The 18609-nt window shown below is 53.0% G+C and overlaps 2 protein-coding genes across 3 annotated transcripts in view; both read right to left on the reverse strand.

Moving 5' to 3' along the window:
* DLG3 (discs large MAGUK scaffold protein 3) overlaps positions 1-9451 on the reverse strand; it is a 59689-nt gene extending 50238 nt beyond the window's left edge. Inside the window, exon 1 of one of the 2 annotated variants that reach the window (XM_074208508.1) lies at positions 9342-9424. The gene's annotated coding sequence lies outside the window, so the exon portion shown is untranslated. Of the gene's footprint in view, positions 1-9341 lie in introns of both variants that reach the window. The other variant, XM_074208509.1, reaches the window with a different exon arrangement.
* Positions 9452-12247: 2796 nt separating this feature from the next.
* LOC141503292 (disks large homolog 3-like) lies at positions 12248-14914 on the reverse strand. The gene is made up of 6 exons (XM_074208510.1): positions 14851-14914; positions 14155-14279; positions 13716-13885; positions 13442-13578; positions 13003-13147; positions 12248-12777 (listed from the first exon to the last, which is right to left on the reverse strand). Exons 1-6 carry the CDS (start codon positions 14881-14883, stop codon positions 12614-12616), a joined length of 774 nt encoding a protein of 257 aa, XP_074064611.1. The 5' UTR covers positions 14884-14914; the 3' UTR covers positions 12248-12613.
* Positions 14915-18609: the final 3695 nt, after the last annotated feature.

An 18609-nucleotide genomic window follows, 5' to 3' on the forward strand; every position in this document is an offset into this window, starting at 1 on the left:
AGAGATCATCTCTAAGATCATTTCTATGACATACAGCTCCCTCTGCTGCACCTTCAATCCCCTCAGCATCACCCTCCATTCTCTTCTCCTCTGGTTTAGTCTGAGAAAGAGGTCTTCTGGGCCAAGCCCAGCCCAAGAGAACACATGAGTGAGATGAATTCTTGGATTAGCTACCACCATGAAGATGGGACTTTGGGCAAGTCTGGATCAGAATGAAGCTAGCTCTCTAGCCTCTCCTCACAAGGAGGCAGGAACAACTGCCAGGGTCAGTTGGATGCCACAAGCAACAATACAAATGAGGACTATTTCAACATTTCATTATAGTTTACCATCTGGATTAAGTAGGGGAAAAACATTAATCAAGAGAATCAAAAGATCAAGAATCTCAAGGAAAATAATGAATGAAAAAAGATAGGCAAGGAGATCTCAAACTATCTTAAAAAGCAGTAAGCATCAGGGGGCAGCTAGGTGGTGCAGTGGACAGAGCCGGCCCTGGAGTCAGAAGTACCTGAGTTCAAATGAGGCCCCAGACACTTAAAAATGACTTAGCTGTGTGACCTTGGGCAAGCCACTTAACCCCATTGCCTTGCAAAAAACCCCAAAACAAACCTAAAAAAAGCAGTAAGCATTAAAATATTAAAATTCTTTGCTATGCCTTTTAAAAAGAGAGGTAAATCAGATACGCAATCTACAGAAGTAAATCAACATAGCATAGTAAATCAACATAGTGTTTAATGAACCCCAAAACTATAGCTCCTTGGGTAAGGGCTCATTATTTAACAACTTTTGGAAAAACTAGAAATCAGTTTGATACCAATTTCTCACACCACATACAAAGAAAAGCTACAAATGGAAATGTGACTTAGATATAAAAGGTCACATAAAAAAAATTAGAAAAGTAGGGAAGGAAATACCTTTCATAACTAAGGAACTGGATAGAATTAATGACCAATCAAGGGCCTGGTAGAGATGATCACAGAAAAGAAAATGGTCAATTTTGAAAATATAAAATTGTAAAGGTTTTTTTTTTAAAACCAAAATCAATTCAGGTTGTATTTAGAAGAGAAACAATGAATTGGGTAGAAAATCTTTACAGTAAGTTTCTGTGATAAAGATTTGATATCCAAAATATGTGAGGCCAAGGTTACAATATTTAGGAACAAGAGTTGTTTTTTAATTGATAGTCAAATGATGTGATTGGATAGTTCACAAATAAAAATAATTGAAGCTATCAACAGTCATATGAAAAAATTGCTGGAAAGGAGAGAAACAGAGATTAAAATCACTGTAAAACTCCAATTCATCTCCATCAGATTTGCAAAGATGACAAAAAAGGAAAATAACAATTGTTGGAGGGGTTATAAGGAAGAGGCTGTGAAAAGCAAGTTGGAACTATACCCAGAAAGTCATTAAATTATACATACCTTTTGATTCAGCAAAACCTCTGCTAAGCCAAAGAAAATAGAAAGAAAAGACCTGTGTTTATATAAATACACACACACACACACACACACACACACACACACACACACACACACAGAGATTGAGAGAGAGAGAGAGAGAGAGAGAGAGAGAGAGAGAGAGAGAGAGAGAGAGATACTTGTAGCAAAGAACTGGAAACTAAAAGAGTGCCAACTGCCTGGGGGACTGGCTAAATAAGTTCTAAGTAGATAAATGGAATGGAATATTATTTTTCCACCAGAAATAACGAAAGGGACGGTTTCAGGAAGACTTACATGAACTGCACCAGAATGAGGTGAGCAGAACCAGAACTGCTGCTAATACAGCAATAACAACATTATAAAGAAAAACAACTGAAAGACTTCAGAAATTTGATAAATGAAATGCCCAACTCCTATTTCCAGAGGACTAATGAGGAAGTGCACTATCCAACTGCTAAAAGATAGGTAATAATTTCAAGGTGTACAATGAGATAAACTTTTTTAAACTGACCATTCCTTTTGATCATGATCTAATTAAATTAATTCACATTTCTACATCATATTCGCCTATGAAGGATTTTTTTCTTATTCTTTTTTCTGGGGTAAGAAAGGGTATAGTGAAAAAGAAAACATTGAGAGGAAGGGGATTTAGTAATAATGTTATCCAAAAAAGGGAAAAAAATAAAGTTTAAAAGGCATAGAAGGAACAGAAAAAAGGTCAGAAGGAAACATAGAATGCCTTTGAGAGTAACAGATTATATAATTAAAAAGAAAACCAAGTGTGTAATATAGATACTTAGTTTCATCTGATTTACTTTGTATATGAAAATGTTCACTTAATTTCTGTTTCATTTAGTCTTTTAAAATTTCAAAACATTCCACCAGTAGAATGGAAAAACAAATAAAGTAGCCCCTTCCTTTCCTGCTGAATGAATGAATGAATGACTTGTCCAGGATTATACAACTTTAAGGTGCCAAAGGCCTGATATCCAAGAACTCTAGCCTGCCAGGAGATGTGAGGTGTAAGTCCATCCTGCACTCTGGTCTCAGTTTGGCACTCTAAGACTCCAAGGAGTCCCCCTCACACAAGGTCCCTCTGGCACAGAAATGACAATTCCACCAGCTTTCCAGTGCATAGGGCAGCCCGCTTCTAAACAGCTTGTCCTATTTACCGAGCAGGCAGCCCATCAGCATTGTTGCATCGGGCTTCCCAGCAAGGCAGCCTAACTTCTGTTAATGTACTTCGATGTTTTAGTGCATGTCAAATTAGAACCTCCGCAATCAAGTGTCCTCAGTACTCACTTCAACAGAGTTTGGGCAATCGAAATTCCCTCCATCTCCATTAGACTGAAAACATGGTCCACTTTAGACCCCACTTCTGGAAAAGGGCCCTAGAATGTAGGACTGCAGGGACCTGGAGAGAGTTTCTTGGATCCAGAGCAGAAATCATCCCAGAGGAACACTTCAAGAATTCCTTTCCAGATAAAGAGAATTGTAGCCCCAGAATGCAGCTGTCTTTTTCTATGGCACCAACTACTCTGGAAGCCTATTGGGCTAATTTCAGGAATTACCAGCCAAGCCCTTGGTCTCAACCCAGTCTTTAAATGCTGACCTCCCTAATCTTTGGTAACACAAGTGAACGGTCAAAAGATGGTTCTGAAAAGGAAGTTCTGCCGGAGTGCTTGGGATCGATTCAAAACAGATTCCTTTCTTGACCCCCCCCCCCCACCAAGAACTGCTGTGAACAATTGAGATCTTGGGCTTTGGAAAGGATGTACAAGTAGGTGGGAAGGCGGCTGAGTTGGATTTTCCTAGACAGAAAGCCCTAGGACAGGCAAGAAGAGAGGGAGGAAAAGCCCGGAGCCCAGATAAGCTGCCAAAGATTGAGTGGAAAGTTGCACAGAAGCTCACTAAAGAACTGGGAAACTTTAAGTGGCCAAAAACCCCAAACCAAAAATAAACCCCCAAACCAACTGCTCCTAGCTCCTTCTCTGTCAGAGCAACAATTGCCTTCCACAATGCATTGTGGAATTTAAGACAAAAATTTAATCCAAGGCAATCCTCCTGGCAAAGGCAGAGGCCCTTTAAGGGAGCAGAGTTCCAAGTAACAAGGATCCTCCCTCCAGGTCTTCCCTTGGCTCCACAAGCATGGGCAAAACCAAACAGTGGTCCTTGTCCTCCTGATACATGTGCACAGAGACAAGACACCTTTGTTGGGTCAAGACCAGTGACATTATCAGTAGAGGGAACTTTCAAGGAGGAAATTCCTTCTCCCAATGCAGATTAGCAACTTTCTTCCAACTTGGTCTTAGAGAAGCTGAATGGCTTGTCCAGGGCTGCTATACCAAGTTGAACATGTCATTTCTAAAGTGGTACCTCATCCAATCCCCTTGAATATAGAAGGGAAGGTTACTTGCTCTCCTCCAAATGTCCACTCCCCCTTTGGATCCCCCAGGGGACTGGCATGGTGGCCTGTCTAGACTCATCAACTTGGCACAAAGGGCAAAATCACCAAGCTGGAAAGACTCTGATCCAACCCCCTCAATCCAACCCCTGGGTAAGGTTGGATGATGCTGGGTCTCCTCTCAAGGGAGATAAAATATATGTAGGACTAAGTTCAGAAGTCATCTGTGGAACTTAAGTACATAAACAACCTGGAAAAGGGGTGGGGATGGGGTGCAGGCACATATGGTCTGCCAGGAAAAGCTTTTCTGAGGAAGTGGCCTTGGAGTTGGACCTTGAGAGCTCAGGGGAGCAGACTGCAGAAGGGGAATCATGCAGTAAGGTGGGAAAGGCAGGAGGGGACAATGGGAGGTCTCCACCTCAGACAACATGAGATGGTGGAATGTTTTTCAGGAAATGTACTTTGAAAGGGGAGATGTTTAGAGTGTCTATAAAGCGTCTGTTGTAGTAAAAGAAATTAAAATATGTTTTTTACAGAATGGTGAGAGTCATAATGTAGAACATCTTAAATGCCAGGCTGAGGAGTTTGTTTTATACTGGAAGCAATAGGGAGCTACTGAAGGTCCTTCTTTTGCGGGGTGGGGGAGGAGGAGCAAGTAAAAGTTGGTCAGTCCTGTTCTTAGCAAGGTTACCTTGGCATTGTATCGAGGCTGAACTGGAAAAGGAAGAGATGGAAGGCAAGGAGGTCAATTAAGGGGCCTTTTTTAATAGTCCAGATAAGAGGTGAGGAGCCCCTGAAGTAGGCAAGCTGAAATGTGAGCATGCAGGCTGCAGGTAAAAGATGGTGTGCTAATATAAGCCAAATAGGAGAGGAGTCTTGAAGAGGGCTGAAGGGAGCAATGCTTAGAGACTCAAGGGCTATACCCCTCTACAGAAACAGGGAAATGGAAAGAAAGGAAACTAGGGGAGGCTAAATGACTTATTTCAGGTAATTAGCAACAATGATGTCTCCTATCCAGAGTAGCACGAAGCCCCTCAGGCCTGGCCTTTCCTAGAGTTGCCTCAGAATCAAACCAGGATTGAGGAACACCAAACTAGATGAACAAATGTCCCTTCTCTTTCATAGATAAGTGATTAGGAGGCACCTAAAACACCCATGATGCCTTACTATGGAGATCAGAAATGTAAGTCACAAAGAAGAAAACCACATAAACCAAACTTGCATACTCTGAAGCCTCAGCATCAATGTGCCTGGGACACCAGGCAGGTTCACTGGGGCTTCTCTTCTGGCCTTCAGGTCGGACACTTCTCCAATGACTCTCTCTCCTTTCTGTTTTCTCTCTCCCTCTCCTGAGATCCCTTCTCTCTTCCTCTCTCCCTTCTTTCTCTTTTCATTCCTTCCTTTTTCTCTGTTTCCTTCCTTCTCTCTCCTTGCCTTATCTCTCTTTTCTCTTTCCCTTCCCTCCTTTTATTTCTTCCTCCCTCCCTCTTCCTTTCATTTCCTCCTTCTGTCCTTCTCTCTCTCTTCCATCCTTTTCTCCCTTTCTGTCTCTCTCCTTTCCTGCATCTCTACCATGCTTATCTCCCTCTTTTCTGTCTCTCTTCACTCCTTTTCTCTCTCTCCCTTCTTTCTGTTTCTCTCTTCCGCACCCCTCTTCCTTCTTTCCTCTCTTCCTTTTTTTTTATTTCTCTCCTGTCTCTCTCCTCTCGCTTTTCTCTCCCTTCTTTATGTCTCTTTCCCTTCTGTCTCTCTTCCCTCCTTCTCTGCCCGTCTTTCCTTCTGGCACTTGGTATCAGAGTACAAGTACTTTCAGGTCAAAGAGCAAGCTTCCCAAGTCCCTTCCTTTATAACTCCCACCAGAATCCAGGCAGAGACTGTGCCCAAGAAAAGAGGCAGTCCATTCTGGTGTCATTCCACCTGGTAAGCAGGTTCTTGTAATGGAAGCAGACATCCCTCAAATTTCTTACTTGTAGTCCCAGGTGAGTTTGGGACAGAGAAGGTAAGTCTCAACCCAACCCCTCTGCTCCCCAGGAATTCTCCCCTCCCAACCCCTTTCTCAGAGGTTTCCAAACCTTGTCTTTCAATCTCAGCAAAGACCAGGAGAGAGGGAGGGTGAGTGACCTTCCATCCTCCACCTAATGCAGGTTTTCTTAATCTTGCTTGGATTGCAGCTCCCTCTGGCACTGTAGTGGAACCTACAGCCCCCTTATGAAAATAATGTTTGTAAATGATTAAAGCAAACAGTACATTTCAGTTAGAGGTAGTTGAAAAGAAAAGTGCAAGTTTTTTCTTCTTTAAGCCTCTTGCCCGCCCCCCCCCAATATATCCTTGTGTCCACAGACCTCAGATCTAACCCAAAGGGAGCCAGGGTTCCTTTTCCCATGGTGGGGGAGGGGGCAGCACTGAAGCTGAGCTCTCTAAAGTCTAGCCTTCTCAGTCACTCCACCCCCACGGGCCTGGACTTTACATTCCAGTTCAGAGTACTAGTCATAAATGAGTGTTTCCTGCTTTACTTAAGTGACCAATTTCTGGCTTGCCTAGGAATTCTGAGTTTCAAATTTTCCAGAAAATCTCCATGGTTGTGAAAAACACAGTGGGGGGAAAAAGACCAAAGCAAAACCAAATGAAAACCAAGGTATCTCTAAGACAATGGTGGTTCTCTCTAGGATGACAGTCCCTCCAGTTAGCAAAAGAATGAGGCAAGCCCCTAAGGGGGCTGTAAGCAGCCTTTCAAAGGGGATTTGTCGGAGCTCTGCACAGCCCTCTTTAGACATCAGGAGGTTAGAACATTGCCGCCTCCCCCAGGCTCCTGGGCATACTGTCCCTACCTCATCATTGCTCCTTTTACTACATAAACTCACTGTACTTCTCTTGGATTTCCCCTCTTCCTTTCTGGTTCTTCTCTGTCACCCCTTTTGTTGCCAGCTCATCAACACCACTACCTGACCAAAGGAATCCCTGGGTGCTAAAGGGACTAACTTTGACTTACCTGCAGGGAGGGGGTACAATAACGTTTTAGAAGCGTCTTCATTCCCTACTTTCTTTTTTGGAATCTTTCCTGTTTTTGATTGGTTTAAAAAAAAATAAAGTTATCCTTTCACGTATCTGGAGCATGTGAACTATCTGTGGTGTATAGTTGGGCATCAAGCCATATTTTATTCTAAAACGTCAACTGTGAAGGGAAACTTACAGGTCAGCTAAGTGTCTGTGGGTTCAAGTCCACAGAGGAGTAGAATGAGCCCTAGATTAGGTCAGGAGAGTTGCCATCTAGTTCCAGATAAATGATTCATTTCTACCAAATAGCTGCCTAACTTTGGACAAGTCCTTTTATTATTCTGGGCCTGTTTTCTGAACTGTAAAATGAGGGGGGAAATAGTGAAGTTAAAAAAAAAAGATCTAAAGTGAGGGCATTGGACTCATCAATCTTGTTAAGCTTTTAACATTCTGAAGTCTTTTTGAAGCTTCACTCCCCAGGCCTTAACTTCCTGCCCTGCAAAATCAAGGGATGGGACTAGATGGCCAATGGCCCCTTGAGTTCCAAATCTTTGACAGTATGAACCCTGGGACAGTGGCAAGTAATAACTGAAGCTCTTTGAAGGGTATTAGAATAGAAAGAGAAGTTCATTTAGAGTCAAAGGATCAGGGTTCAAATCTGAATCATATGGCTTTGGATAATGCCTTTCTAGGCCTCAGTTTCTTCATCTGCAAAATGAGGGGGCTCATATCTAAGATCTTTTCCTGTTCAGATGTTCCACCTAAGAAACAGCCTCAATGGGTCAATGATTCAAGATGTCTATCTGTTCTGCCAAGAGATCTTATTGGTATTAATTTCCTTAGCAAACACCCACAATAATTGACCTTTACAATTTCTGTGAAAGGAGTAACAAAAACCCTTGATTAAAAACATAAATTAGCATCTATGAAAAAAAAAAGAATTCTGAGGGAACTGTATATATGTCTGTGGGTCCATGCCTTGGGGTTATACTCTATAGACTGGAGAAAGGGACATTTTTTTCTTTTCATACTGGGGCTCCTGGGGAGATATCAAGCAAAAGGAAAAAATAATAACATGCTGGTGGCAGCGGTGGCCCTTAAGAAGAGGAGATGAACTAAACCCTGGGGGGTTAGAAACTTGGTGGACAAGTGGGAATGTCAGCCACCTGAAGTCAGCACATTAAAAGCCAAGAGAATCTCAGAAATATGCTCAGGAAGCAATGAAGCCTGTTGGCATCTTGAAATCTGGACACTGGGTCCAGCTTTGATGCTATTCTCCAAGTCAGATCCCAGTGAACAAATAGCTCTTGGGTAGTACTCAGGAGTGGAAGACCTAATTCCTGGGGGGAAGCAAAACTGAAAACGCCCCAAAGTGTTGTATCTCCTGCAGAAGACCAAGAAGGGCCGGGCAAGGCGGGAATGTAAAAGGGAGACCACCGCGGCAGAGTGGGGACTTGAGGAGGAGGTGGCCTTTAAGGACTGGCCTAGGGAGGAGGGGAGAGAGCCTCAGGAGACAAGGAAGCAGGAAAAGAAGTCCTGAGGGCTACTGAGGGACTGGCCTCGGCGCACCAGGTGTATGGCGGAAGGGAGAGCAAGCTCACACAGAGGAAAGCTGGGGCTCGGAAAATGGACGCCAAGGGAAGTTCACAGGTTCCTGGGGAAGAACCTGCTGCCCTGGCGGGGGGAGGGACTTAGCCAAGGTCACACGGCCAGAAAGTGGCAGAGATTCCAGGCAGTCCCTTTGCGCTTCCCAGTCAGCAGCAGTGCCAGCTAAGAATCTGGCCCGGATAGCAAGAGCGGCTCCGGTAGCCATAGGCCAAGAGGCTTGCCGGCTGGCCAGGGACGGCCTGCCCGGCAGACCTCCAGGACGCCTGTGCACCGGCTCCCAGATCTCCCGCAGGCAGCGCCGGACACTGGGAGTCGGGGAGCCTCAGGTGCTTCCTCATGAGGCGCCCGGCTGGGGCCCGGCTGGGGCCCGGCCGGCCCGGCCCACCCGCAGCCTCGGCCCCTTCCTCTGCGAGGCAGCTGTGGGCCCGGCCACGGCCGGGAGGTGGGGGGAGAGCAAAAAGGGCCAACAGGAGGTGGGGGGCTCGGGGGGCGGAGAGGCTCCTGCGCCTCGGCGGGCCGGCCGGCCCCGGGGGAAAGCTGCCCGGAAGGCCAGCGGCCCCTTCCTCGGGGGACAGCGCCAGAAGCGGCCACCTGTTGACCCAGGTCAGGACTCCAGGCCCCACCCCGGGGCCCCCCAACTCCGGGAGGCGGACGGGGGGCTCCTCCCCCCCTCCGACCACCCCCCCCCCGCGGCTATGGGAGTGGGGGGAGCGGGCCCCAAACCGAACCGCGGTCCGAGCCTAGGAGCCCCCCTCCGGCCCGCGCGGAGGTGGCGCCCCCTTCCCCCTCCTCGTGGACCCCCCCCCCGCAGGGGCCAGGCAGCGGCAAAAGCCGCTGCTGGGAACGCGCGGCGGGGAAACTGAGGCGTCCGTCGGCTCAGCCCCCCAGCTCACCTGGTGCGGCCCTCGGGGCCTGGAGCCGGGGAAGCGGCCGGCGCTCCGGGCCTCCCTGCCAGTCTCTGTCCGTCCGGCCGGCCCGCGCGGGAGACCCGGGACACAAAGCGGGGCGCGCGGGAGGGGGAGGAGCCGGCGGCCGCAGCGCCAGGGTCAGGGGGCGGGGCGGCGCCCGAGGCCACCCCGCCCCCGCCAATCGGCGCCGGCGGCCCAGGTCCCCGCCCCCGGCGGCCCCCGCGCGAGCCCCAAAGGGGGGCGCCAGGTGGGCCCGGCTCCAGCCCCCCCCCCCGGCCGCGGCCGCCCCCCGGGGCCTCCTACCTTCCGGTCGGTACTGGGCCACGATGGTGACGGCCTGGCCGGCCCGCTTGAGCGCCGCCGCGGCCTGCTCGTGCGTGGCGTTCCTCAGGTTCACGCCGTTCACCTGTCCGGGAAGAGCAGCCGTGAGGCACCCTGCCCTGGCGCCCTCCCCACGCCCGGGACCCGCCGGCAGCGCCTCTGGGCCACTTACGGAGAGGATCCGGTCCCCTCGGCGCAGCTCCCCGCTCAGGTCGGCCGGGCCTCCCGCCAGGATGAAGGAGACAAAAATGCCCTCTCCATCTTCTCCCCCCACGATGTTGAAGCCCAGGCCCGTGGAGCCCTTGTGCAAAACGATCTTTCTGGGCTCCCTGGTGGAAAGGAATAGCGGGATCAGCCTCAAGACGGCAGGACGGGGCCTTCCTTCAAGGCAGCCCTCCCCCAAATGCTGCGCCCCTTGGCCTCCCTCCCAGTGCTGAGGTTCTGTCCCTCCTGCCTGGCGCCCCCCAATGTCTGCAGATCCCGCTTCCCCCCATCGAGGTGCCCGGCGTGGGGGTGGGGTGGGGGGTGGGAGACAAAGGGTCAGATGTAGAAGGTACACAATGGCATCCAAAGCGGAAACGGGCGGCGGGAACAGCTCCTCTCTCAGCCCGTGACGGGAGGCGCACCTCCCAGGGTGCAGGAATGTCCTTGGCTCAGGGAAGGAGCCAGAAAAGGACAAAAAGGGGTTGGATGCCTCCGGGAGGAATTCAGCATCTGAGCGAGAGAGCAGCACAAACTCCAGAAACACAACCGGCTTTGGGGGGGGGGGGTGGATGGGCAAGGCCAAGCTGTCCTGAAACGGGTCGCAGCAAGACTGCTGCCAGGAGCTGAGGTCTCCCTGCTCCTCCGCTGCCAGGAACTCCGGGAGTATGGGGGGGGGGGGGGTGACAGAAGGAGTCCATCAAGAAGAAAACTCGGGTCCCCCGATGGAAATGCGTGGGGGACGGCGGCCAGCAGGAAAAGGTTCCTTGCCGACTTTGGTGGGGACTTGGGGCCTCCTGGACAATGGAAGATCCTAGATGAGGAAGGGGCACAGGCTGCAGCTGAGGCCTGACTCCAGGGACACTGCGCAGAAGGGATCGGAGCACAATACTACCCGAATTTTGGCAGTGGGCCTCCCCAGCCTCTTCTTCCATCTTCTCACCCTTTTCTTTCTTTTCTTCACGTGGTTGTGTGGCCACACTGACTCCTCGCCACCCCCTTTCTGCTTCTCGTAGTCACCCTGCTCTTATGCCAGGTCTAAAAACTCGCTGTCCCCCGCCTCCTGCTCTTCATCCCCCTCCTCCTCGACCCGATCCACGTCCACGTTGTCCTCATCCTCGTTGTCCTCATCATCGTCGTAGTTGTCATCGTCATTGTTGTCGAAGTAGTCATCTTGTCATCATGGTCCGGATCGATACCTCGCCACTCGCTCCTCCTCTTCCTCATCAACCCCCTCCTCCTCTTTTTCAGCAACCTCGCAGAAGTGGGCGGTGAATAGCCAATGTGCATGGCACCAAGGTGCTCCTCCCCACCCTGGTCATACCTGGCATCACTCTCCTTTTTTTTCCTTCTCCAGCACATCTACCTCCTCCTCCTCCTCCTCCTCCTCCTTGACTTTCCAGAAGGCCTTCCAGGCCCAGGCCATGGCCCCCTTGCTCCACTCCTCCCAAGACAGCCTCAGTGCCCTCTGCTTGTCTGCCTCAGGTGCCTGCCACACGGACACACTGCGACTTAAGAGTCCATGTGAGATGAGAGCCGCCAGGCCCCTACACCACACTTGACACGACCCAAACAGGGCCAACGGTTAGAAGTGAAGTTCTACTGGTCTAGGCCTGGGGGTAGGGTGGGAACTATCACACAGTGCACGAGGTTCCATGCACCACTTCAAGGGAATGAGGATAAATATCATAGAAAGAGAGACTCCACACACTACCTGGGGAGGGGATAATCGTAGAATGGGAGGCTCCACACACCACCTAGGGTGGGGTAAATATCACAGAATGGGAGGCTCCAAGCCACCTCAAGGTTGGGAGGCGTTAATATCACAGAGCGCCAGGCTCCACCACCACCTCGACACAAGAGGAAGGAAACTATCACAGAGCATGAGGCTCCACGCACCACTTCAAGGAGGGGTAAAGATCAAAGAGCAGAGAGTCTCCACAGGCCACCTCGACATGGTGGAACAGAGAAAGCATCACAGAGTTCAAGCCTCCACACCACCTCAAGGTGAAGAGGACCGGAACTTCCACAAAGCCCCTCCTGCCACTTCAACATTCAATAAGGGGGAACCACAGAGTATGAGGCCTCGTAGACCTAATCCTAACATTCAGTGAGTTTGGCCACTTGGTCGTTGTCCAGGCATCCCCTGATCTCCTCTTTCTAGGAAGAGGAAGGAGACTTGTGGTCTTCTCCCCACCCCACCCCCATTTTGTCTATGCACAGCTGTGCCCCCTGCTGGAAGTCATCTGGAAGGTGAAGGGAAGGGAGGAGTCACCAGATCCTAGCTTTGTCAGGTCATTTAGTTCAACCCCTGATTTGACAGAAGAGGAAACTGAGGCACACAGGGTGGGAGATACTTGCCCAAGGCCACACAGTTACCAAGGGGGGACAGAGCTGGACTGGCCCCCTCCTATTCCAGATCCAATGCTCTTTCTACTATGGGAGAAAAAGGGAAACGGAAAATAAAGAGCAGGGAGAAAGAGAAGAGAAAAATGAGGACTAAAACAAAAGGGGAAAAGGAGGGAGACAAGGAAGAACTCTGTTGAAAGGGCAGACAGAGAAAGAAGGGATGGGCCTGGAGAGCTGAAAAGGAGGAAGAGTGGAGGAGAAGGGGCCAGGAAAGGAGGAAGGAATCGGGCTGCCCTTAACTTGGTCCTCACTCTCCAGATAAGTACCCCAATGGGTGGCTGTCCCCTCTAGACCCAGCAGCACTTCCAACTGGATCCCAGAGCATCTTACCTGGTGAAGTCCTCCTCACCCAACATGTGCCGAGGGATGGGGGAGTATCGGGTGGGGGGGACCTGGGGAGGAGCGGGGTAGCTGACCTTGCTCTCCACAGCCCCCAGATAGCCCAGGCTGGAGTTATGGCTTATGTGGTTGTCAGCCAAGGCCGAAAAAGCTGGAGTTGGAAAAAGGAAAGAAGAGTCAGGGACTGCCTGTCCCCCAGGACTAGCCTCTCCAGCAGCCCCCCTCCTCGCTCCAAGGCAGGATTCTCCAGGTTTTTCCACAGCCCCATCCAAGGCTCTGGATCTTTTAATCTCATCAGAGGGCAGGCAGAGTGGAGTCTCCCAAAAAAGGGAAACCTGCCTCATGCTGGAGTTGAGGGCCAGGTGGAGGTACGTACTGCTGGCGTAGTCTGGTGGCGCATACATGTCATTGAGGTGGGCACTGCCTGGCTTGGCCACCTTGAGATACACCATGTCCGAAGTATTTTTCAGAGAGGCTACAGCTTCCTCATGTCGCACGTCCTGCAGGTTGGTATTGTTCACCTGGGTGGGCAGAGTGGGCAGGGCTGGCACCCAGGGGTAGCATCATGGTCCTTGGCTCCTTTCATTTTCAGGGGGTTGGCCAACAGGGATGGGCCATTGGGTGTGGCCCCTGAAGTTCCCACCAGCTCCTAATTGACCATGATCCTCTGAAAAAACTCAAAGTTGAGGCTGCCCTGGAACCTCCCCTTCTAAGTACAAGTGCAGCAGAGGACCCTCCAACACCCCCAGTGGAATTTTTGGGTAGGAAAAGTTCTCCCTGATCTCACTCCCCTGGGCAAGCAAGCAGGGTCTCACCGCCAGCAGCCGATCCCCAATCTGCAGCCGGCCATCCTTCTGGGCAGCACCTCCCTCAATGATTTTCGTGATGTAAATACTGTTGTCCCCTGGGATGTGCTGGTTCCCAATCCCACCAGCAATGCTAAAGCCCAGGCCTGGAGCAAAGAGAGCAATGCCAGGGGAGAGGACAGGAGGACAGACTTTATTGACATTAGAGGCCCAAATCCCCAGTCATAGCAGAAGTGGAGAAAGAAGACTCCCACCCCAGGCCAGTCCACAGGGTTCAGCTCACCTTTGGGCCCCTTGAGAAGGTTGACCTCTACCACAGTTTCAGGCGGAGGCTGCCTCCTTCGGACCACCAGACGTACTACGGGGCCAGCCTCTTTAAGGGCTTCTACTGCCCGGCTGTGGACAACCTCGGAGACATCCACCTCATTCACCCTCAGCACACAGTCGTTCACCCTGTGGAAGGCCCCATGGAACATTTCATCACTTTCACTCAGACAACCCAAAGGCCCATTATGTTCTCGGAGTCAGACCCAAGGAAGGGCCAGCTCAGAAGGGTTTGGCCAAGGACACACAGGTGAAAGAAGCTGCAGAGCCAGGGCTTGAAACTGGTGCTTGGGGCCTCCTGATGTAATGATCATTGATAAGCTACCTCCCTGCTAGGACAAGGCTTCCCCAAGCATCTCCCATCTCTGCAGATGCCCAACCCCTTCTCCCAGGCTCACCCTAGCCTCCCATCCATGGCAGCTGCTCCGCCTGGGATGATCTTGGTGATGAAGATGCCAGGATCTTCAGGGATATGTGGGTTGTCGATTCCCCCTGCAATGCTGAAGCCCAGGCCCGAGTTCCCCTGTAGGGTTTCAGGAGAGAGAACTCATGAAATGAAGAGAAGACTTCCTGAGCTTCCTTCTTTGCTGCCTGGAGCCAGGCCTCCCAACACTGAGGAAGGCATATGTTTGTGTGTGTGTGTGTGTGTGTGTGTGTGTGTGTGTGGCGTGTGCATAGAAGCATGTGTGTGCATGTGGTGTATGCAACAGTACAAGGGGCTATGGTTAGACATGTTTGGATATGTGCCTCTGCATCATAAAGACATACATATCCACACACCCATCTTCTGCTCCTTAGTCTGGGGGGGGTGGCCTTCAGAGCCTGCTGGGAGGTGGTCCTGTCACCTGAAAACAGGATCCCCAGACCCAAGGCCAAGAAGGGAGCAAGGAGAGAGGAGAGGTTGGGGAAAGAGGACTTTGTGTTGTTTCCTGAAGGCCCTGAGGGTCTCCAATGGCTCACACTGTGCTCTTGGGTCTCAGTTTCCCCATCCTCTTCCTCTCAGACCTACTGCAATCCTTTCAGCATCAACCCCAAATGTGGCCATGGCTGTAACCCTTTGGAGATTGTGGCTGCTGCCCTGAATATCAACTTACCCGTTCCAGCACAATCTCCTCATATTTGTACATGCCATCACTGCCGTTTACCTGGGGAGAGACACAGATGTTCCTCAAGTGCCTTCCTATTCTCTCAACCTCCTACCTCCCTTTCCCTCCCCAGAGTCAAAATCCACCCCAGGGGGGCCTCTACTGGCAGCTTATTCCATTCTGCCCTTTCCTCCCAGAGGGTGGATGCACATGAGTGGGTGGGGCTGTCTCAAATGTGAGTGCGCGCGCGCGCGCGCGCACACACACACACACACACAAACATATATACACACACGCGCGCGCACGCGCAGCAGTACGCTCTTCTGCCCCTCTCGCAGTCGGGACTGTCTTCTGAGAGGACTTGGGCAAAACAGCCTCCTCAGCTCAAAATGGAAGAATTGAGGGGCCCACTCACCGAGAGAGTGGGCTCCAAGGTCTCTGCATTCACCAAGATGGGTGCAGGGCTGGCCTGAGGGCAGAGACAGAGCATGGCAGGAGGAGGGAAGGAATCCTCTACTTTGATTTCCTTTTACCCTTTCTTCCCCAGTCAACTGCCCCCTGACCTACCAGGGCTAGGGCTGGGGAACTCTCCATGGTACCTATTCCGGAAACCACCCAGCCCCCTCCCCATAGGGAACAGCAGGGGTCAAGACTCCCAATCCAATCCTGCTCCAGCCCAATCCCCACCCACTGGACTGATTCTCTGCAGCTTTCTAGAAAGGGCTAGGGCTACGGCCAGGGCCACCCAAGGGAGAAGCTAGAGTCATAGTGCCCTCTTGGTCATGAAACTCGAGCATCTTTCAAGGGAGAGTAGCGGGGGGGGGGGGGGGGCTAATAGTGACCTCTCCCCAAAGCAGAAAACCCAGTGTGTCATCCTCGAGATAGTCAAGTAGCCAGCCATAGAGTCGATCACACTCATGGCCATCTCTCCTCCGAGAACACCTCTTGGATAGACAGACAGTCGGCTCCCCACCCCCGCCAGTGCCAGCTCTCGCCCCCGGACCTTCTCCCAGTCTTTTTCCCCAGGTCCTAACAACCCTCACCCTTCTGATCCCCTGAAGCAGGGGGTGGAGAGTAGTCTGATCACCAAGGAAATTGGAGGGGTTGGGAGAGGGAAGAGGAGGAGGGAGGGAGACCAGCGACTGCTTCCCCCGCACCCTATTTTACTCTGTTCTGCCTCCCTGGAGATTGAAAAGGAGAGACCAACTCTTTCTCAGCTCTCCACCTTAGGCTGTTGATAAACGTTTGGCTTCTCCATGCCCAACCTTTCCGCTTTCTCACGCTGCCCACCAGCAAGGCATAGGCTCATTTATCCAGAGAAAGCAAAACTCACAGAGCCCTCTACCGAGACAGATAGACACACATGTTGCCTGAGCACGTATGTGCATACATGTTCTCCCTCCGAAGTCTCCGGTCAGATGTGATAGGTTAACCTGGCACTGCCCATCCCTCCCCCCATTTTTCACCGCAACTGAGCTTCAGGCTAAATGTGGGTGGGTGGGGGGAAGGAATTCAAATGTATCACTATCCCATAATCCCTGCCCTGAATCCCTAGTCAGAGGCAGGGCATGGCAGGGCATGGCATGGGGAGGATGGGGACTCGGAAGGCTAAGTGGAAAGGCTGACCAGTCAAAGGTATGATGATAGGAGGCTGGAGGCTGGAAGCTAGAATAAGGAGGCTGGGGCACCAGCTCAGCTCACCAGAAGCTTGCCTCCCTCCCTAAGACCTTAGCCCTGGTGGAGAATGGAGGGCCCCCAGAGAAGGAACAACCCCGCCCTGAGTTCCCCCTCCTCACTTCACCCTGAGGATTTGAACCCCAAATCTGTCAATATAGCTGGACAGCCCCCACTTCCTCCCACCATGCTTGGCATGCCGGGACCCTGGTTCTACTGGCCCAGACTCCATTTTGCTGCCTCACACACATGCTCCTTCCATTTTCTAAGCTGGCGACTAGGTTGGCAGTAGAAGCCGGGGTTGTGCCCAAGCACCCGGGGGAGCTGGCCAGCTATCTGAAGTCAGGGCAGAGGGAGACCCAGCTCCAGGCCATCTGGAAGCATCACAGGGAGAGACGTGCCACCCTGGGGCTGTCATCTTCCCAGCCCTCTGCCTTTAGGTTAGGCACCATATCCTCGGGGTGCTCCCATTTGTCCCCCCATCATTGCCCTTGTCCTTCCCTCCCTCCCTAATTCCGAGACCAGGCTGCTGTTCCGGAGACAAAGGAGATGGCGAGGAGCCCCCACCCCCCACCCCACCCCCGAACATATGTTGGACAATAGAATGTGCCCGGCTGCCCACCTCCACTGGGTCGGGCCACAGGGCATGATTAGGGAGCGGTGTGGCCCCCGAGTCCCAAAGGTGGCGCTTCCCTCCGATCCCTCCCCTGCCCATCCACCAGCTCCCGGTAGGCAGACCCCCCACCACCGCCACATGTCAGCAGACACAGACATTTAGACATGAGCCTATACAAGCACATCATGCAGAAAGACACCCCCCACACCCCCACCACACACACACACACACACACACACACACACACACACACACACACACACAAACACACACACACACACAAAGAAGCCTGTGCCAAGAAAGCTCCCAGCATCCAGATCCGGAGACATGAACACCCAGGCACATGGCAGTCCATGTAATCCCCTTCTCCCCCATACATGATCTCTCTGGCATCCATAGCAACCCCCCCATCCTTCTGCCCCGGAGACAGGCGGCCCCCAGCACCCGTGTGCACAGCCCCTTCACGCCCGGCTGGCCCCCGACGTCCCCCTCCCCCGCCCCAGCGGTTCCCCCGGCCCCGGGGCCGTACCTGCTCATACCAGTCGCGGTTGGTGCAGGTGCACTCGGGCCACCAGCCGGGGCCGCTGCCATTGAGTTTGGGGGCGCTCTTGGCCGGGCCGGGTTTCGGGGTGACGGGCCCCACGTCGCGGCCCGTGGGGATGAGCTTGGCTTTGGTTCGAGGGGTGGGGGCGGCCCCCGCCTGGGAGGGCAGGGTCTGCGAGCCGTAGCCCCCGTAGCCGCCGCCGCCGCCCCCGCCGCCGTTGCCGCCGCCCCCGTAGGGGTCGGCCACCTGCCAGTCCCCGTAGCCCGGGGGCTCGAGGCGCCGGAGGGCGGCCAGGCGGCTCACCTCGTAGCACTCGGGACACTTGCAGCAGTGGTGGTGCTTGTGCAGGGCGGCCCCCCCCGCCGCGCGGCCCCCCCAGCCTCCGGCCACCTCCACCCCCCCGGGCTCCCGGGCGCAATCGCAGGGCTCGGGCCAGGCGGGCGGGGGCACCCGGGGGGGCGCGCGAGCCGAGCGGGGTCTGGGGCCGGCCGGCCGGCCGGGGGGGTCGGCCCCGACGCCGGGCCGCCCCCACGGCTCCCCCTCCAGCCCGGGGGGCTCCGTGTCGCCCGTGGTGGCTCCTGGGCCCGGGCCCAGCGGCGGCGAGGGGGAGGGACCAGGGGGAAGGGCAGCCCGGCCGCCGGGAGGAGCGCGCCCGCTCTGGTCCCCGGGATGGAGCCGAGTGGAGGCGAGAGCATCCCTCCCGGCTCCCAGAGCGGGCGCCGCAGCCAATCAGCGCGCAGAGCCCGCCGGCGGCAGCGGCGGCGGCGGCCCGAATGCTAAACAGCGGCTTCTTAAAGGGACCGGGGCCCACGCCGCCCCCCCCGCCCCCGGCCAGGATCTGGGGCCCGCGGGTCCCGAGGCTGCCCGCCCGGGCTGGGGGCGGGGAGGGGGGCAACCGCAGGCCAATGCGAGGGGCTGCCTACCCTCCTGGTTC

Source organism: Macrotis lagotis, chromosome X (assembly GCF_037893015.1).
Source record: "Macrotis lagotis isolate mMagLag1 chromosome X, bilby.v1.9.chrom.fasta, whole genome shotgun sequence".
NCBI lineage: Eukaryota > Metazoa > Chordata > Mammalia > Peramelemorphia > Peramelidae > Macrotis > Macrotis lagotis.